Source organism: Misgurnus anguillicaudatus, chromosome 15, assembly GCF_027580225.2.
Source record: "Misgurnus anguillicaudatus chromosome 15, ASM2758022v2, whole genome shotgun sequence".
NCBI lineage: Eukaryota > Metazoa > Chordata > Actinopteri > Cypriniformes > Cobitidae > Misgurnus > Misgurnus anguillicaudatus.
This window is the reverse complement of record NC_073351.2, coordinates 6,083,239-6,104,687: the sequence shown is the minus strand read 5'-3', so window position 1 is coordinate 6,104,687 and position 21,449 is coordinate 6,083,239. Positions and strand designations below refer to the sequence as shown.

The window sequence follows — 21,449 nt, the reverse complement described above, 5'->3', positions numbered from 1 at the left end:
TTGGGGTTCTCCCCCTCAAAAACCTTTTCACATAACCAAAAAAGACATAATCAATGTATGCATTAGCACATTCTTATTTATTCATGTGCCACACAGCACAACTGTAAAAAAAAAATGTATTATTCCGCCTCAACATCCTGTCTTTGTTCTGGGTCAGGTCAGAGAATCTCATCCACATCACAGACTATATTGGTCCAAGTCAAACAGCTAGGGTAAAATCCTCCAGCATGCCTGATCCACCCCTGGCATTCATCTACTGATATCTGTATGCAAGGCAATTTGATGCATTTCTTTATACCAGTATCATAGTCCAACAGTGTATGCACTCTAAAGTTACTGTATAGAGCAATCTTACTGTAAGTACACCTATCTGATTTCCTCGCTGAAGGCTCTGAAGATGGAGGAAACGGTGAAGCGACTCAAATTAGGCTTTACTCATTGCACAGCCTCTCTCATAGTCATACCATGAACAAGGACATGGTCAGCTAGAGTGGCTCGAATTTCATCTGAGACTGCTTGTCACCTTGCCCTTCATCTCCCTCCTCCTCCTGTTCCTCCTTCTCTTCCTTATCCTTCACCACGTCATCCTCCTCTTTCTCCTCCTTCACCATGTCCTCCTCCGTTCCCTCCTTTTCTTCCTCCTCCTCTTCCTCTTCCTCCTCTTTCACCACGTCATCCTCCTCTTTCTCCTCCTTCACCATGTCCTCCTCCTTTCCCTCCTTTTCTGCCTCCTCCTCTTCCTCTCCCTCCTCCTCTTCCTCCTCTTTCACCACATCATCCTCCTCTTTCTCCTCCTTCACCATGTCCTCCTTCTTTTCCTCCTCTTCTGCCTCCTCCTCTTCCTATTCCTCGACCTATTCCTTCATTTCTCTGTGGACCCATTGTTCCAAAGCTCAGTGAACTGATTCAGGCCCTTTTATCTATCTATTGAAGGATCTGATTTATGTGTGTTCAATTTTGACTCTTATTGTTCCCAGCTTAGTAATTGTTTGCTAATTGAGCCTAAGCTGTGCTGACTTGAGTGAACATTATTGAATGTTAGTGCTTTCCATATGACCAGATGGTGTAAGGACTGAGAAATGTAGAGATTTGTGTGTAAAGTTTTGAAGTAACAGTTAACCAAATTTGACTCATGTGTTAAAGCAGGGGAGTAGTGTTGATAGTTCAGCAAAATTATTGTGCTTCTTAAAAAATGGCGTTATGGATTTGAAATTTTAGTTCAAAAGCCTGGTTATAGTGTTTTAGCAATCGAGAAAAACTGTAATAATCAAGAAATGCATTGAAAATATATCACACCAACATGTCTAAGTAATATATGTATGTAGTTACATAAACAATGTTTTTTTTAGAAATAAAATGCACTAATATAGAAAGATTATTGTGCTCAGCTGATGGTATGTGCTTTGGTAACATGTCCTACATGGCCTCCAACAACTTTGAAGCTTTAAAGGTACAGTGTGGGTTTTTAGCGGCATCTAGCAGTGAGATTGTGACATCATTTTTATCACGATTACTTAATGACTTTAAAAATATGCACGTACACACACACACACACACGCACACACGTCGTCTCACCTCATCTTTAGCAAATCAAAACATTTTATTAACTAAAAGGTTTTCATTTCAGAGATCAGCTTAGAGTTTAGCCACTAGCCAAACCAATAAATAAATACAGACTGGAAGTTCAGTTCAGGCTCGTAACTGCGACAATGCTGCGACATCCGTGTGATTTAATTGTCTATAACCTCAAAAACCTTTTTATTTTAATCTCTACACATGGACCTACATATCATTATAATAGTTCATTCATTAAATGTAAATGTATACTTTTGACAGTACACTGGTTCAAGGGTTAACTTTATGTGTTATTCAACACCTAGTCCATTACTTTTCAGGCTTTTCCTCAGAATCTTCTAGGCTTCGCTGAATAGCAAGGTAAGGTCTTTAATGAAATGCAGATTTAAGGTGTTTTTAAATGAAATTTTAAATGATACATTTTTGGGGTGTGGAGGGGTCATGCTTCTTTAAAGCGCAACGGATGCTATAGTTTTTTTCACATGCTACAAACTGTCTTTGTTTTCTCAACTTTGTGTCCATTTATGTCTTTTCCAATCCATCACATCACTTGGTGTTGTACTTTGAAGTAATTATTTTGTTTTAGTTGCTAATCAATTCTACATTTTTCATCTAAATTTCTTCATCTGCTTTGAAAAAAAATCTATCAGTATTTTTCAGACATGGTCAGTCATCTACTGCGCTTTATCACATCAGATTTTAAGAACCTACAATGCATTTTTCTGATGAGACCTGAACTACACTGCAAAAAATTACTTTCTTATGGAGTATTTTTATCTTGTTTTAAGTACAAACATCTAAAACAATTCTTAAATCAATGCATTTTCTTGATGAGCAAAATGACTTAAGAATCTTGAACTTTTTTCTTAAACATTTCATTCATAAGAGAAAAATCAAGAAAATTTTTTTTTGCTCATCAAGAAAATGCATCTTGATTTTTAAGAATTTAGATATTTGTACTAAAAACAAGAGAAAAATATTAAGTAAAAAAGTAATTTTTCACAGTGTAGTTGTCAAATATGTATGGCTGCAGGTCAGTGACTCAAAAAGTTAGTAAATGCATCAGCTAAAATGAAGTAATAATATAGTGTTTCATCATTTATTAATCTTCGTTAATGTTTGTTAAAGCCAATAAAGTTATTAATGTTAGTTCATGGTGTATTAACTTATGTTAACAGATACAAACTTATTGTAAAGTGTTACCATGTTTACATAGAAATAATTTTGTACAATATATTTTTTGTGTATACATATAATCTTTTAGCATAAATATTAAACAGTATTGGCTTGCTGTCTGCTATGAAGGGGGTTGATACTGAAAAACAAGTACACAATAAAAAGAGCAAGAAATGTAACAACTATCCCCCATCTTTCTATACAGACTTACAGTTAAAAATGATGCACAAACTCTTAAATTTGTTTTAAACTGCATTGTCTCCTATAGAAGTCAAATGGATCTGAGCGAGTACTTCAACAGGATTGGGTTTAAGGGCCAATATGACAAAGCCGACCTTGAAACTTTATTCACCATCCACAAGCTGCATGTTTTGAATATTCCATTCGAAAACCTCAGCATCCACTGTGGGGAGAAGAACACTATGGACCTGTCAATCATCTATGATAAAATTGTGAAGAGCAATCGAGGTGGCTGGTGTTGTGAAAACAACCTCTTGTTCTCATGGGTCTTACGAGAGATGGGTTACAAATACACAACACTTGGCTCCAAGGTGTTCAGCAAGTTCAAAAATGATTTCTACCCTGTAGATTCTCATCTCATTAATCTGGTGGAGATTGATGGGAAACCTTACATTGCTGATGTGAGCTACGGTGTGTCGTGTCAGATGTGGTACCCTTTGGAGATGATTTCAGGTAAAGAACAACCACAGCCTCCTGGTGTTTTCCGTCTCCTAAATGATGGGATGACGTGGGTGCTGGAGAAGTCTGGAAGAAAGCAGCTTGTCAAAGATAAAGCCTTTGCTAATTCTACTCTTATTGACCACCGCCTGACGAAAACGATGTATCGCTTCACATTGACACCACGTGGGGCGGATCACTTCCTGGAGACATCAGAGTGCCTGCAGACGAATGCAGACTCTCGGTTTGTACTCAAATCCATTTGTTCCCTGCAGACACCTACAGGCTTTAGGGCTCTGATTGGCTGGACTTTCAGTGAGATCACATTCAACCCACAGGAGGACTTTGACTTGGTGGACATGAAGGAAATTCCAGACTGTGAGATAGAAGCTTTGCTGAAGGAAAAGTTTAATCTGGTGTTAGTTAACAAGTTCACACCGAAAAACAACAAAGCTAATTATTGCATGTAATAGATAAAACATTTGTGCTACAAGGGTATGAGTGCTTATTTAATCTCTAATGAAAAACAAACATATGCACCTATAAATACAATTTAATCTTTGCCACTCCTTCAATAATTTTATAAGAATAACCCTGGAGAACTCACAGGGTCAAATTTGGCCCCTGTTAATGGCTGTTTCCCAAAAGGGTTCTCCAGGGTTAAAAAAAGAAATGCATAATAAACATAAAAATGTATAATTAGTCAAACAAATAGATGCACATGAACTTTACATAGCTACACATAATAATATTTTATATTACGAGACACTTGAAGACTAGGGGTCCTATTTTAACGATCTGAAACGCAAGTGCGAAGCACAAAGCGCAAGTGACTTGGGGAGAAATAACTCTTGCGCCAGGCGCAAATCAATAAGGGGTTGGTCTGAAGTAGGTTCATTATTCATAGGTGTGGTTTGGCCGTAACGTCAAATAAACCAATCAGAACGCTATCCAACGCTATCCATTCCCTTTAAACGCAAGGGCGCAAGTTCCATGGCGGGTTGCTATTATTATGACGGATTTGACAGGCACACGCCAGGAGTGGTTCACAGTCGAGGAGACCGACGTTCTTGTAAGAGCAATCAAAGACAGAGAAGTTGTTTTGTATGGGGATGGGATAAACCTGCCCAGATCAGCGTCGGTTAAGCAGGCGTGGGAGGAAATAGCCATTATTGTCTCATCAACTGGCATCCCCAGGACGTTGCGCCGCAAGCGCTACAATGATGTCAGGAGACGGGGGAATCCCAAGCTTGCCAGCATAAATCGGGCACGCCGTGTAACGGGAGGTAGATCTGCCTCTACACATGACCTGACGCCAGTAGCGGACATCGCTGCTTCCCCCCTTACCGCTGAAAGCCAAGAAACACAAGCAGTCCAACCCCAAAGTACACTTACAAATCAAGTTCACATACATTAAGGTTTCTTATGAAAACATTTTTATTATTATTTACATAAAATAAACGTAATACAGCCACACAACAAACTTATGAAAATATTTTAATCGTTATTTGCATGATAATTTTTTAACGCAGCCACACAAAATAAATAAAAACTATCACCACAATGCTCACCACAGTGATTTCCCTTATCTCATGTATTAATATTTTTTATTGTAACAATTTATGATCTGCAAAAATAACTGTTGCATCTGTGTAGATTAGATAAGCAAAGTGTGTGCGTGTTGTGCACGCTGTACATTATGGTCAAGCATGCGCCCTTAAAATAGCATAATGAACAACGCGCCACTGACTTTAGATTAGTTTTTTCTGGTCAGTGGCGCAATTGTTTTTTTAAACTGCAAAATAGCATCAGGGATGGTTTGCGCCGGAACACACCTCCTTTTTTGCGCTGAACCGCCCAGGGAGCGCAAGTTCATTTCCTAGTTTGCCGACGTGCATCTGTGAAGGGAAAAACCCGCTGTGTGCCGGTGCAAAATACGAATGATACATGCGTCACTGACAAAGTCAATTGCGCTGGGTGCAAGATAGGGCCCTTTGTGTTAAAGAGACAGGTCAGCCAATACAGAAATTTCTATCAATGTGATCCAATCACGATTAACAACCTATTCTTTGATTATTAAAAGGCATCATATTGTGTAAATGTCTGGGGATTGAGCAAGAGTAAACAAAGAGAGTTTTATATTTTTTGTGATTTATTCTTGCCACCATGCAAACTACAGTTACAATTCATGGGACCCCAGAGATTTTAGGGCCCCTGCCACCCACAAATGATTGACTATACTGAAATGTTTTGCACATAACACACATTTTACATAACTCATACAGGGACATTTATTAATTATGTAAGAAAAACACCTTGTTGGTTTAAGTGCTGTTCATTGACTATAGTGTTAAAAATAATCAGAAATGAAAGAGATTAGCACCACACTGCAACTAAAACAATAAAGATACAAGGCATTATATTTTTGGGATCACCAAGCGATTTTTTTTTTACTGAGGAACGATGAAACAGTGGCGGCTATTCAAATCTATATGAATTTAAAGTACTGGCTTATATGAAATGGCATATGACACTGTGGAGAAGTTCATCTCTGATGTCTATAACATAAAATAACTTCAGGTATCATAGGAAACATACGCTAAAGCGGATCTGTCTTTTATAAATCTGATCAAACTAAAGACTCTTCTGAGATATGAAGGGTGTAATACTTACTCTATAGGTACTCAAGATTAACATCAGATAAGCAGGAACAGTTTGTTTTATGGGAGCTTTAATGCCAACAAATCACATACTTTGACATAAAACTACTACTAAAAAGTTTGACATAGAGTTTACTACAGTATACTATAAAAACATACTGTACGTTTTAGAAATGAAAACTTGGGAGTTTTTAACTTTACAGTGAATATGTTGGTGGAGATGACACTTCATATGTAAACATCAATCAGTTTTTCTTTTCCTGCTGCAGCACAACATGACACACAGATATCTAACTGTCCAAAAAACAGAGAGCATAAATATCAAAACAACTGTAAACAAAACAACTGCAACATCTACTGAGTAATAGGAGTACCAAGGCAGTTTGTAAGACTCTGTACGAAGATGAGCAGCCCCTTTGTGTCTCATAACAAACTCAATCCAGAAGAGGGCGCTGTCTAAAGGTTGAACTGGTTTGTCTCTGTGAAGATGAGAAAGTTTCTGCATACTCAGTCTGTAGGACGGTTCAGTGATGACTTCCTTTATGGCCGTGTGGAGTATGCTCCTATCTAAAGTTGCAATAGAGAGAATCTTGGCTCCTCCTCTTTCTTGCAGTCGAAGAAGATTATCATACTGGTCAAAGAAAAGTGGAATTCCAACAACTGGAATACCATGGTACAAAGCTTCCTGAACTCCATTGGTTCCTCCATGAGCTACAAAACCTTGAGTCTTTGGATGTCCTAGAAGATCATTCTGTGGCATCCAGTCAATCAGTAATGTGTTATTGCCCAGAGTAGATGGTCTCTTACCAGTGTATCTCCAAATCACCTTCTGAGGGAGCTGAGCAAAAGCAGCAGCTATTTCTTCAGTTATGTCATCTGGTAGATAACTAACAAATGTCCCTAAGGACATGATGATCACACCATGATCTCCAGAAGTTTGCATAAAGTCCTCCAGGTCCTGTGGGAGAGCCTTTGCTGGTTTGCACTGGAAGCCGCCAATATAGATGACATTTGGCATGGTTGGACGAGGAAATTCAAAAACAAAATCGACTCTCATCAGCCAAATATCAGCTCCCTGGTGAAGTTCTCGAAAACTTACAGGTGGATGCAAATATTTGTCACAAAGTGCTTGGTACTGGGGCTCAGTTAAAAGCCTGTTTGGAAGGTCCATTAAAAAAAAGAAGAAAACATTTTTTACCCTTTGAAAGAACGTCATTTTATCTGCATGTCCCGATCCTGTTATGGGAATGTAAGACAATGGTGAGGGGGCAATGTCAAAGTGTCCTTCACCAGTTGCAGTCCATCTCACATTATAGACCACCGGTAGCTGGAGTTTATGTGCCAAAATAATGCCGGTGCCCCATGCTGGGTCAGTAAACATCAGATCATACTGCTTTTCTTTCAAAGTATGCATAATATCCTCACTTTCAAATATATTTATTATAAGCTGACATATCATTTCGTTGACCTTTTTTATAATACTGAAAATTTCAAATCGCCAACTTATTGAACTGAGCCAAGAGGTCTTTCCTCGTTCATAGTCAATCATTTTATGGACTGCTTCTTGCATGAATTTTTCATCAAGTCCTGTGGTGTTGGGTACAGTTATAGCATTATAATAAGGGGAGTTTTCTTTGACGTACCAACTTTTGCTGGTGCGTATCACATCAACTGTGTGTCCCTGGTCATGCAAAGCCTTGATGAGGACATTCATATTCACCCAATGGCTTCCCTCCAAAGGCACCACCAAAATTTTACCACCATTACAGACAGAGCAAATAAATATTGAGATTGTTATCCAGAGCTTGACAGAATCCATGTTCTTAAAAAACGTTGTCTTCTTGCCTGTAAATGAAAACGTAATAGTTCTTTAGGGAACTCAAAGCAGCATAAAACTGTCAATTTGTTTACATTATCATAAATGTCTCTTGTGTTTTAATTCAGGATTGTAGAAGAATCAATCTATGATGCAGCAAAACTCATTAACAGAATCCATTTCACATTTTAATAAATCAATGAATTACAAATTGCATCTGTATATTTTGTTTTTATATTTTGAATTGAATGTCAAAGATCACAAAAATAAATTTTTTAAACTGAATTCTTTCAAAGATCTCAAAGTCTACAAATTATAACTGAAATGTAATCATCAGATTTATAACAAGTAAAACGTTTTTTTTGTATTAATCCATGATTTGTACTTACAGTAATGTTGACTGGTGTATATTTGCTTTGTTCAGTGATGTCTCAAAATGAGCAGCCAACTGCTTTAGTATTACACTTTGTCCCAAATGAAAAGTCATCATTTTCCTATGCATTAACCTGCCCACAGAAAATAAGTTCAAAGTACAAAGGCAAAAGTTCATAAAAGTTTGTTCCATCTATTGGGGTGGCATCAGTGTGTTAGATGAACATAATAACTGTGTGTAGATTATCTAGAAATGTAAATTCCACAGAGATTCATTTCTGCAACTTTTTAGCACTGTAACTATACAACATCTCTGCACACCTGCTTATTGTACAGTGAAACATAACAGAGTATTAACCATTAACCAGTGATTTGGCTTGATTCATGTTTATCAGTAGATCAGTACTCTAAAGGTGAAAATGCTAAAGATTAGTGAGTTCAGAGAGTATTCAACCCTATTAACTTTGTGAACAAGCAAAAAAAATCATATCCACGTATAAAATCTGTATTATCATACAGTTAAACTATATTTATAATATATACTGCCATATTCCACAATGGTAAATGGATTGAATTTATATAGCGCTTTCAACAGACCCATGGCCATCCAAAGCGCTTTACAAGTTGCCTCACATTCCCCTATTCATTCGTACACCGGCGGCGGTTTCGGTCATGCAAGGCACCATCCTGCTTGTTGGGAGCTGCTGGGGTTAGATGTCTTGCTCAAGGACACCTCGACACTTGGTCAGGTGGAGCCGGACATTGAACCACCAACCTTGAGTTTGTAGACAACCTACATAAACCACTTGCGCCCCTTGCACATTGTTTCATAGCAGGCTCACAAAAAAAATAAACATTTAATTGTGAACAATGTGGTTTTTTTATGTAGTTATTAAGCAGATCCAATCAAAGCTTCACCCCTACAATGACAACTTCTTTTGTGTTCCTCAGAGAAAAACAAATAAGGCCGGTTGCCCCAGCTGGATGTAATAAAATTGGGTAAGCTATGTCCAGCTTTGTGTAAAATATTTTCACCTGTTGCATCATCTAAAACTACAACTAGGAGAATGATGTGTATAGAAGATGTGTATCCCTGCTGAAGTGTACCGCAGTGATGGTTGAGACGCTATTCGCGTTACCATGGTTACAATCTTACATTTATTGCTTTCATCGAACAAATGACAAATGTGAAATGTCCCTCTCCTCTCACACCTAAGCCAATGTGCTCTCTCAAAATGCGTGTGTCATGTGCAAACCCATACTATCGCATGAAATTTAGCCCATCGTGCTACGTGTGTATATGACTTTCTTCAGCCAAAAACATTTAGAGTTATATTAAATAATATCCCGGCTCTTCCTTCCCTTGTAATGGCACTAAATAGATAGAAATGCATCTAGATCTAAAATGATGCCGTGCTGGCTTTATCAAAGTCATTTTAAGAAAGTTGCGTATGTGCAAGATACTGTGCCTTATGTAAAGTACTTGCCAATCTTGTTTGAATGGTAACAAGTCTGCAAAGAGCCCCTCCCCCAGAGGGTGTCATTCTTTAACGGTTGACGATTGGCTCGTTTTACTGGAAGCCGGGACTAGAAAGGCCACATTGACTGTTGCCATCTCCCCCATTTATAGCAATAGCAGTGACAGATCTTGTGTAATATTGTCTTGTGACTGCATGTTTCCTCACAATTTATATGACGACTAGTCACTAGGCTTGCTGCGATAGACGGTGTTACCAGTTTTAAGCCCCATCCCCGGTTACATCACTTTCCCACTGTGACACCGTCCCCATCGATATCTTGATTTGTTTTTTCTTAAATATTTCTTTGAATTAAGTAAAAATAATAATTTGTTCAGAGGAAAGCATATACTATAATTAAAAACTGAACTGCGTGCCAAGAGACAGTCATGTCACAGATCAGCATCAGGAGTCAAATTTCATTTATCACGTGTGAAAAAAGAGAATGGCGGAAGATTTGGTGTCAAAATGCAATGCAAAAGCGCCTGTTTGGCAATATTTTGGGTTCAAACCAAATGCAAAAATGGAATCTGAAAACGTTAATGGAAGCAAAGGTTGGCTGGCAAAGGTTGTAGCATCTGGAGAAAACACAACTAATTTATACAGGCACCTTCAAGCGCACCACAAGAATGAGGCTGCCAAAATGGGCACTGCAGTTAAAAAAATCGACCGCAAAAGCCAGACACACAGGTACAACAATCAATTAGTACTACGTTTGCGCGATGCACAAAATATAAGGGAGGCAGTATGAGGTGGAACAAATGCACTGATGCATTGACCAAGTATATCTGCAAAGAAATGGTGTCTTTCTACACGGTTGAAAAACAATCTTTCAAGGACCTCATAACAACACTTCATATTTCTTCAACACAGCTATCCCACGTGCCTACAACCGTGTTTGTGGTGAGCTGCAACAGGCTATTTCAACAGTCGAATATTTTTCACTTACAACAGACGTGGTCGAGCACAAAAATGACACCTTACATGTCACTGACTTTCCATTTCATTGACACGGAATGGACACTGGTGTCAACATGCCTAAAAACAGGAGGACGACACTGCCGCTAACTTGGCCAATGCTTTGCAGGAGGCTCTCCATGACTGGGGATTAAAAGAGGATAACGTGTCTTGTGTCACGACAGACAGTGGAAGCAATATTAAAGCGGCTGTTCGTAATTTAGGCTGGCCCTGGTTAAGCTGTTTTGGGCACAACCTGAACCTAGCTGTGTCCAACACTATTGAGAAGACGGAGAAAGCCCACACAGACCGTGCCCTAGCCTTTGTCGCACAATAAATCAGAGCACTCGCTCGTGACGGTAAGTTTATTCTTAGTTCTTATAAAAAAAGCCTTTAGTATAGTAAATAAAGTAAAAAAAAGATAAAACACTAAAAGCTAGTTTACTTTAAAAGATATTCGTCAGAAAACCGTTACGCTTTGTAGAGCAGCTTAAGCTTTTTTCATTATTGAGGCTATTTAAATGATTTAAGATAATTTATACTAAATCCAAGATAAGTACTTTGTTCTGGGCTATATGATTTAGGTTTTACCCCATCTTTTTTTAAATTATCATTGGTAATAATGATAATTGGATTTATTTTCTCATTGAGGACTGTGCAACTCGCTAGGGCTCCAAGCAAAAAAAATATTGATAGGATGCTAGAGCAGAAGACGGCCATCAGTCGAGTTCTAGCTGATGACTGTAAAGTCAATGTGAGCATTACATAGCAAAACAAGGATGTGTTGCAATCGTTTGTTGGTGAAAAGTTTGCAAAGTCATCAGCTGACAGTAAGGAAGTGGGTGGAGTGGGGTGGGCAGAGGAGACTTAAAGTTATAGCGGAAGATTTTCCCGAATTATTTAAAAGAACCGCCCATCCATATTTTTTAAAAAATGCACACGCAACACTCTCCCTCCTCCCGAGAGGGAACGCCTGTTAAACGCGTGCACGAGACAGAGAGAGAGAGCATGCAGGAGCTCAGTTCTTCTCTTCGCTCTGTTTACAAGTTGCTGTCGGCCTGTTTACCGTGTCTGTGCAGTTCGTGACTTGTGCCAGGGCTAGCATCGCTAATCATAGCTTACATCAACTTTTACTAGCAGTGATTTTAAATGGATTTCTCCAAATAGCATGACAAAATGTACCTTTTCAGTAGAAACTTCGCGTGGGAAGCCCAACCTGTCCTATTAGCTCACGCCAGCGGCCAGCGTGTGAAATAGTCTCCCATGAACACTCTGGTCTTGTTTCTTTCTTTATAGTCCTTTCTCTTCTTGTCATACAATTTGTAGACACTTTTTCCCTTGCGACCCTCAGACATTTTGAAAAAAACACAGTGAGAACGCGAGCTTCAATGAATGGTTGAAACCGTAGCACAACACACATACACGTGAAAGTGCGCATGTGCAGAAAGCGAACCTAGAGGCGAGCACGTACGACGGTTATACGTCAACATATAATCAGAATGATTGACATCTGGGATGACCAATAACAGAGGTGATCCACCCGGAAAACAAAAATCTTCTGCTATACCTTTAAACTCAGTACTACACTAAAACACAGGTGTGGTTATGTTAAATGACTTTGTGAATTGAGTTTAATGAGTGTGATGACTTTAAGAATTTTTCAGTAACACTTTACAATAAGGTTCATTAACTAACATTAGTTAACTACATTAGTTAACATGAACTAATAATGAACTGCACTTATTAATCTTTGTTAATGTTAATTTCAACAATTACTAATACTTTATAAAAATCTTGTTATTAAAAATGCACTGTGAACTAATATGAACAAACAATTAAAAGCTTTATTTCTATTAACTAACATTAACAAAAAATAATAAATACTGTTACAAATGTATTGCTCATGATTTGTTTATGTTAGTTAACCCTCTGGGGTCCGACCATTTTGGGACACTGTCAGAGGTTCTGACATGCTCTTACATTTGGTCTTTTTTCAGTTGCTTTAAAACATAATAATGGCAAGTGTCTCATACCACTGTGTTCAGCACAAACTGGGCTAAAATATTATATGAGCTACATGTATGTACATGTTTGTATTTTTGAGAGAAAAAGGTAAAGCTAAAATTTTAAGTCACTGATATAAGTTCACAAAACCCATACTAAACATGTTTTACCAAGACTTTCCTAAACAGAATCTAGTAGTTTAGAGTTTTTTCTTTAAAATGATGTGAAAATCATCCTGCCTACTCATTCACCTAAACCAATATATTGATTTAGAAATTGTAAGACACTTTTTGTTTAGAGTGGCTGTATGCGAGAAGGATTGATTGACAGCTAGCAAAGAAAGGCTCGCATAATGAGCTGCATAATGAGGCAGGAGTGAACTACAGTAAAGTATGTGAGGACAAATGTACATGTTTGTTTGAGGTTTATTAAGAAGTTAACAATATAATCAAAATGGATGTGTGCGAGCTCGCGTCTCCGTGTAAACAACGCGGAGCTCATGATAAAACGGAGTCGCGTGTAAAGCGCAATGTATGGAATGCGTTGCATGTAAACAATATCATATTAAAGCAGATCCCCCAGTGCAGCATTACTCAAAGTTGCCATGAAGGATACGAAAGTGAATAACTGCGTCGAACACTGTACAGCATGTAACAATGAAATCCGCCATTACGTGATCACGCTTACTCGTTTGTAAATAAGCATGTAAACAAGGAATCATATTACAGCACACACTTAAAAGATACAGCAATGCAGCATTACTCAAAGTTGCCATGAAGGATACCAAAGTGAATAACTGTGTCTAACACTGTACAGCATGTATCAATGAAATCCGCCATTATGTGAAATCACGCGCCCTCGTTTGTAAACAATGCGAAAGTTTTAAAATCCGAAGGGTGCCGTCTGCTGAGGTTGCTTATGTAGGCTGAACTGCACAAGCCATAACATATAACATGATAGCAAATATAAATGAAGACAAATGACTTACAGTTTCTTCAGGAATATATCCTTCTCCATTGCGTCTTCCATTGTTCTTCTTCTTAGGTAACGTTAAACTTAGGAAAGTTCTTAGGAAACGCTTCTCTTCCTCAATGTCCAGACATAAATGAAGATATTCCTCACGTGTGTGTATAAAGTTTATAATCCAAAACATGCGGTAAAGTCTTTAAATCTGATAAAACTTTACGCTTTGTTTATTATTGTTGTAACTGCTTGTCTCTTTATTACCATGTCAACAGCCTGTGGGCGTGACCGCATTAGAGATAATGAGCTCAGCCAGGAAAAACGGTACTCTCTTTACTTCAATGCAGATTATATAAACAGGAAATATTTGTTTTGATTATAATTAGCTTGTTTAAAAGTAGACATTTCGGGCTTTCTTTGGATATGTGTTTCATGTTTGTGTGATGAGTATTCGTGGAGTTTCAACTAATTTTTGTATCGTGATTTGAGAGACAGCTGTCGGAGACAGAAATGTCTGAATGCGCACCCTGTTTATTTTCTTAATTTGACACAAAGATCTCTTGTTATTATAAATGTACACTAATTAAAGAGGATCCTTCAGAGTTTCAAATGATGTCAAACACGTAAGAGTTGATTCTGCTATGATAAGGAGAAAACACGTCAAAACGCGTCCCCGCGTTTTTGGACCCCTGGGGGTTAATATATAAACTAATGTTAACTAATGAACTTTATTGTAAAGTGTTACCAATTTTCCTAAGGAATATCTCTACTGTTTCTCTATGTTTACATACATTTATTGTCATTTCCATCACCACACACATTTTTTTTAAATATTTTAAAAAGTTCTCATCACACATTAAAAATGTATCCACAATTAATGAGATGACGCTCATAATTCAAATTATTAATTTTCTAATAAGCTCTTTACTCAAACCAGTAATAAATTTCAGAGCATGACAGGTGAACAGTTCAGCATTTGGCCCTTAGGGCAGTTCATTTTTCTCATTGACAAATGTATAATTATTGTGCATTGTTGAAAAAATGGTTAAACTACTTACAAAAATGATCTTAGACAATTCTGGAGTGGTATAAGTTATTCTATTTTTAAATAACAGCTGTATATTGAGATGTGGTGGAAATTACACTTGTTCATTGCTGGTCTGAAAAAATGTAAAATATTAACAATGTCTTGTGTAATCTAAGTTTGTCCTCTAATGCTAAGTACACACCAAATGCGGGGTATCACATTACTCACTCTAGATTACTCGCGGGATTTAACTTTGTGTCAAGTTGAATATCTTCAACGTGGGCGAAGACGTGTTTGGGGCGAAAAGCGTGTGTTTTCACCGCAAACGCGCCGCCCATATCACGTCAATCGCATCGCCCCATGCGAGGACGCGTCTGATCGCTTCTTTGCATTGACTTTGTTACAGTTACAGACCTTAAAATTAGACAAATTGTTTAAACTTATCAGACTGTGTTACATGACTTTTGAACAAGGTTTTTAAATTCAAATTCACAAGGCTAAAAGTGTAACGACTGGTTACAGGAGTCAGGACGCAAAGGCAGAGTTCACGAAGACATAGTAACATTTATTAAAGCAATACTTAAGAGTTTTTGCTATTTGCTCCCCCTACAGGTTGGAAGCGGAATTGTCCATTACCACTGTCATAAATAATTTAGCCTACTTTTCTTTTCTTTGCCTTCTCCAAAATGAAACCCTTCCTTTTCTTTGCAGGCTCCGCCATGATGACAAATGAGAAGCTGCATGAACGCTAGGTAATGGTATCTTTCTTTTATATGTACCTGCTGAGTATGCTCCACCCACAGCCTGCTCCACTGCCGTAAAGCAAGTTTTTGTAGTTTTAAATCGAACTACAGGACTGCGACCCGACGGTTGGAAACTTCTTTAGTGCGGTTTTGGCTGATAGAGGGCTGCAAAGCGAATGTGAAAGTGCCGTTCACCCTGTTTCGAGTGGATGAACGACCCTGTTTCGAGTGGATGAACGACTGAAACTTTTTTGTAAACTTTGTTTAAAGGTAAAAAAAACCTTTGGTGTTGCTTTAATAAAACAGGAAAGTAAACACAAGGAGTAAAAAAAAGTGTCCCAGTTGAAGAAACCCTTACCAAAATTAGCCATGGGTTTACCACAGTTAAAACCAAAAAAACATGGTTACTGTAGTAAAACCATGGAAACCACAAAATAACCATGATTTTCAAAATACATAATTAAACCATGGTTAGTGTAGTAAAACCATGGTTTTGCTGATAGTTATCAATACACCAAAAAAAACCATGGTTACTACACTTTTACCACAATAAAACCCCTTAGAAGAACGCCCTTACACAAGTCAAATAAGTACATTTTGTTCCAGCTGTGTAATTTTATGCATGTGCATGTATTGTGACCTTCTTGAAAGCACTTTGGCCACCCCGGTGGCTGTTGTAAATGTGTTATACAAATGAAGTGAACTTAAACTTGTCTGTTTTTTATTTGACTAACAGGTGAATAGGAAAATTGCCCCAAACTTTGTAGAGCTCCTCAAGAATGGCACATTTTAGCTGTCTCAGTCATGATGAGGCATTGAGTCAGCTACAACATGTGCAAACCTTTAGCTTGTTGCAGTGTATGCTAGTGTATATCCGCATGTGCGCATCAGTTCATAATGTACTTTTGTACAGTTAAAGAGTACTTGCACTCACCTCTAAAGAATGTACACACAAATGGATTTACTGGTAAGTCATGTTAGTTTTACTCATACTGTAAATGTTGCCATCTGGTGGAAAACAGCAAAACTGTTAAATGGGGGGTCTAAAGCTATTTTATGCATTCTGACTTATTGGCACCATTAAAGAGTTGGATTCTTCATACTAAACATAAGTGTCACAGGTCGGAGCGGACCACCAATGTCGTGAGTCTCGCCCCTCCCTAATTTCCACCTCAAGGAGGCCCCAAGAACACCCCAATGACCAGACACACAAGGAGCGTAAGTAGATTAAAACAAGCTTTATTTAAATTAGTTAAAAGGTAAGTAGGAGAAGGGAAAAGAGATCTAAAATCAAGCTCTCGGGGCCGGAGAGCGTCAGTCCTGAGTCGCTTCTGACTCCGTCACGGGGACTCACAGGTAGGCCTTCTGATCTCTTCGTGATTTCCCACACGTGACCTCAACCAGAGTATTCACAGCTTTGTCTTTGTTATGTATTACAGGGGAACTGCCAGTGGAGCCTTCCACACTCCCTTTCCCTGGACGTGAAGAAATGAGGATCGTGAGTGACTCTGACAAAATAGATGAAGTGAGTACCTTGGGCTGGTATGCGGCGTATTCCTGGGCTCGATACTGGAAGCGCCTAGAAGGTACACAGGTTAGTATCTGAAGAGCAACTGGGCCTAGTATGATGGGCGTGCCAGTAGGTATGCGGACAGGTACACTATATTCTTGGCCTTCGTTGTATGGGTAAGTATGCAAGGTGAATGCACTGGATCTTGACTTTGGTCGTTACGGTGAGTATACAGGGCGGAACACTAGCTCTTAGCTCTGGGCGTACAGGTGAGTTCACAGGGTGGTACACTGGGTTTTGACTTTGGGCATACAGGTGAGTATATAGCAGGGGCGTAGCCAGTAATGGGCCAGGGCGGCACTGGCCCGCCCACATAACTCCCTGGCCTGCCCAGGGAAGTTTAATCAAAATACATTTTTTGTTTATTTTTATTATTCAAATGTATTTAAGAAAATATATTAATATAATCCTGATTTATTGTTGACCGGTGTGTGTATAATTTGCTTTCTAAATAAAATGGAGTTGTTAAAGCAAGTTGTAGGAATTCGCCTCCGGAACGTAATTGGTTGCTGGGGGTTCTGACAGGTAGACTCTGTGGGGAGCGACGGGCTCTGGCAGCCAGCCAGCTAACTTTGCTAACTGCCTTTTTAGCTAATATTAAAATTGCCACAATAATGGCTAAAGTTTCTTTAATGTGTTATTTAAAAAAGCAAGAGTTGAGGAAGACGATACGCCACTGCTTCCATCTGCCGAGTCCTACCAGCCCAGTTCTTCAAACTAATCAACCCACAAGGCGGCTAGTCAGGCGCGCTGGTGGCGCCGGTTGCCGCTTGCTCCCTGGCGGCAGTTCCAGTGAGCTCTCCGGTCAGACGGACACAGGTTGACCCGCCGATCTAACGGCAATTGATGAACCACGTACAAACCACGAGTACTACTCGCCTCAAAAACCTGTGCCTTTTGTTTTTTGAAAAATAACTCTGTGACTCTTTGGACTATAATGAGATCATTTCTGTTTTCAACATTGAACCGTCTTGTTTTGTAGAATGAAAACAACAAAGGTAAGCCTGTTGTTTAACTCATTTCCTTAATTTTTGCTTCGCGAAGTGATTTAACTAAGTGGTGTGTTGTGTATAGATGTATGCCTTATAGGTTAAGTTACATTGCTTAATTTAAACGAGTTGCTATTTTTTGGCACAAAAGCTTAATTTCCACCAGGCTGATTGCACTGTATATGGTTGATTTAATATAAATTAGGCAGTGTGTTGTTATTTATTTCAAACCGTGCTCTGCTGAGAGTTTTCATTATTTCAATTTCCTGTTACTTTTAGCCTATTTATTTCAGGTTAACTGTCTTTGCACTACTGACTAGCCTAAATAAGACTGCCTGGCCTGGTTTGTCCAGCCTTTATTGAGCTATGTGTTGGTTGAACATGTTTAGACAGTGTTTTATTATTGCCTTCACCGAAAATTGCAAAGGAAAGATGTCACTGTTTTTGCAGATTGTCTATTCTTTTTTCTACTCTAAGGTTTAATTATTATTTAAGTCATTTTATTCTAGGATAAACTATTGGCCCTCTCACTTTTGCCCCGGCCCGCCCAAAATACAATTTCTGCTTACGCCCCTGGTATATAGGGGTAATACGCTGGCTCTTAGCTCTGGGCGTATAGGTGAGTATACAGGGCAGTACACTAGCTCTTAGCTTTGGGCGTACAGGTGAGTATACAGGGGTAATACACTGGCTCTTAGCTCTTGGTGTACAGCTGAGTTCACAGAACGATACACTGGGTCTTGACTTTGGACATACAGGTGAGTATACAGAATGGCACACTGGATCTTTACTTTGGGCATACAGGTGAGTATACAGGGGTAATACACTGGCTCTTAGCTCTGGGTGTACAGGTGAGTATACAGGGGTAATACACTGGCTCTTAGCTCTTGGTGTGCAAGTGAGTTCACAGAACAGTACTCTGGGTCTTGACTTTGGGCATACAGGTGAGTATACAGAATGGCACACTGGATCTTTACTTTGGGCATACAGGTGAGTATACAGAACATATGGCTGGGAATTGGTACAACTCACAGACCCTCGAAGAGGTGGGCGACAGGCTTTAGCCCTTTGAAGCTTGGGGGACTGGAGAGGATGTATTTGCCACGACACTTGTAGCGTCCCTCACCGGGACAGACTTCTCGAACAAGACACTCAACACGGTAACTTCCAACCGTAGAAAACACTCCCACGACGACACACAGCCTTAGGCTCGGACCTGCAGAACTGGTAGCAGAAAGACACACAGAATTCCTTCACAGATATACTTGGCTTCAGTCAATATATGGGGAAAGATACACCACCTCTTGGCTTCGAACAAGGCAGATGGAGGTACAGGTCGAAGCTGCTGCTCGTTGGGCCTAACGCGGCCTCAGCTGGTGTCACCACAATGGGTAAGTTCAGGTAGGTTTTCACGCCAAGTATGTACCACGGGAATAGGTCGAACGCTTCCCTCTCCTCTCTCCCAACTGACAGGACAAGAGATCTAGACAGGGGCGGGCCTCTGAAATCACTCCACAGACAGGTAATCATACACAGAGACAACACAGCTAGTTTTTCATGCAGCAGCCAATACTTCCCTCCGTTGATGTTCCCCACAATATTCACACAGTTCCTTACTTGTTACCGTTGCCTCGCCACCACCAGGTGGGGAAAAGGGATCAGAAGTCACAAGCGGGGGTATATAGAAAAGTGGTCGTCCACCAGCACCAATACACGTTCTCTCAAACAGGAAGTGATTGCTGACAACATGGACACAGCACGACACTGCAATTTTCAAGTGTACACACGTCAAAGGAAAGACTCACCCACTGCACTCCACACACTCACAGTGAAATAGGGTCAGCACACCACGTTGGACCGGGGATTCGTCCTGGGTAATTGAAGTCACTGATGCAGCAGATGGCCGGATGAAAGCGTCACAGCCACGACAATGCAACGTACTCTCTCCTTAGCTGGTTCCGGCTCACCCACCAATCCTTTCCATGGTGGGGCCGCTTACACACTATTCACAACTCACAAGAGGCGCACTGATATTCCACACTGGTAAGGTAAACACTGACACAATGACAATTCAGCGTACTCACAGTTCCGTTGACACTAGATCTTCCCCTCTTCCTTCCAGATATCTGACATAGACACGGCCGGTAGTACAATACTCCTCGTTCCTGCCTCTTTCCACTGTAGTTCCGGCAGTTCTTTCATGTTTACAATCTTTTCCAAGGAAGTAACACATGTCAACACGACACTTCAATAAAGGTAGTTTTTATACTCAGCTCTGGGTATGTTCACGCCCAATCCTCAGCTTCCCTTCGCCCAATCCACAAAATTCCCCAATACATCCGTCTCTCCAATCGCCTCAGCCGCTCCGTCTCACCCGCAGCATCTGCTGGAATAAACTTCTCCTTCCTGTTCTTCCGCCCAATCATCGATCGCCCCACTCATCTGCACACCTGTTAACAATAAAACCCAAATTTGGGTTGCCCGGAGTGACTGGTGTTTCAGGGACAGTTGTCCGGGCGGAACTAATTTCCACCACTCAAGGTTCCGCCATTCAAAAGTCACTCCGTGACATCAGCAAAGTGTCAAAAAAGCACTTGGATGTATGACGAAAGGAGAAATAAGTGTGACCAAACATTATCGGACATTATAAGAAACAAAACTAAACTTTTATGATAAAATAACTGAAATAAAAGAGATTGTAATGGTCAATCTGACAGCAACAGTAGCAGTTTATGTTACTACTATTTTATAAACCATGGATCATCAACAGGGGGTCCATGGTGGTATTACTGGGGTCCTCCAAATAATAATGCATTTTGAGGGGTTAAATGAATGCATTAATAGGTGATAATAAGATAAAAAAAATAAAAGCATAACATTTCCATGATAAAATCTATTCGGTTAAATTAAAATGGTATGCCAAATATAATTGTTTTAAATAGCTTTGTTACGTAACCCCAATAAGGGGCGCATCACATTTCGTGTCTTTTGCGCGCCCAAATATGTTATTTCGAATGTGGCAAGGGCACTCAAATAGAGAGCAACGCAGTTGAAATACTTTAGCTTTTCAGAATAAAGTTGGAAAGATTGAAGAAAGCAGCACGGTCGCATTTTCCATGCGGTTTTAGACACAAAATGTGAACCGCCCCAAAGTATGTGTTATAAACAATAATAATTACAGTCTTAATTTGATACATGTATTGGAGGTCCCTGCTCCTCCTCTCTATCCATTAAGGGGTCCTTGGCCTTAAAAAATGTTGAAGACCTTTGTTATAAATCATGCAAAAAAAAACAACAACAAACATACAGCTAAACCAGCGTAGGCTAGTGGTTTTAACTGCTCTCCAATCCTTGTTTTAGCAGGTTTTGCAGGCTGGTCACTGGTCAGGCTGGAACACCAGC

The 21,449-nt window shown here is 39.5% G+C and overlaps 2 protein-coding genes across 2 annotated transcripts; one reads left to right on the top strand and one right to left on the bottom strand.

The window, feature by feature from the left end:
• Window positions 1-1,895: 1,895 nt before the first annotated feature.
• On the top strand, window positions 1,896-4,760 carry LOC129419780 (arylamine N-acetyltransferase, pineal gland isozyme NAT-10). The gene is made up of 2 exons (XM_055174965.2): window positions 1,896-1,935; window positions 3,020-4,760. The coding sequence occupies exon 2, from the start codon at window positions 3,027-3,029 to the stop codon at window positions 3,897-3,899; it is 873 nt and encodes a 290-aa protein (XP_055030940.2). The 5' UTR covers window positions 1,896-1,935; window positions 3,020-3,026; the 3' UTR covers window positions 3,900-4,760.
• A 974-nt stretch (window positions 4,761-5,734) lies between these two features.
• On the bottom strand, window positions 5,735-8,445 carry ugt5c1 (UDP glucuronosyltransferase 5 family, polypeptide C1). Its single transcript, XM_055174964.2, has 2 exons — window positions 8,295-8,445; window positions 5,735-7,934 (listed from the first exon to the last, which is right to left on the bottom strand). The coding sequence occupies exon 2, from the start codon at window positions 7,906-7,908 to the stop codon at window positions 6,331-6,333; it is 1,578 nt and encodes a 525-aa protein (XP_055030939.2). The 5' UTR covers window positions 7,909-7,934; window positions 8,295-8,445; the 3' UTR covers window positions 5,735-6,330.
• Between the last annotated feature and the right edge of the window lie 13,004 nt (window positions 8,446-21,449).

Bases quoted from the DNA above. Each gene is read 5' to 3' on its own strand.
- ugt5c1 (XM_055174964.2), bottom strand. From the start codon at position 7,908: ATGGATTCTGTCAAGCTCTGGATAACAATCTCAATATTTATTTGCTCT.
- LOC129419780 (XM_055174965.2), top strand. From the start codon at position 3,027: ATGGATCTGAGCGAGTACTTCAACAGGATTGGGTTTAAGGGCCAATAT.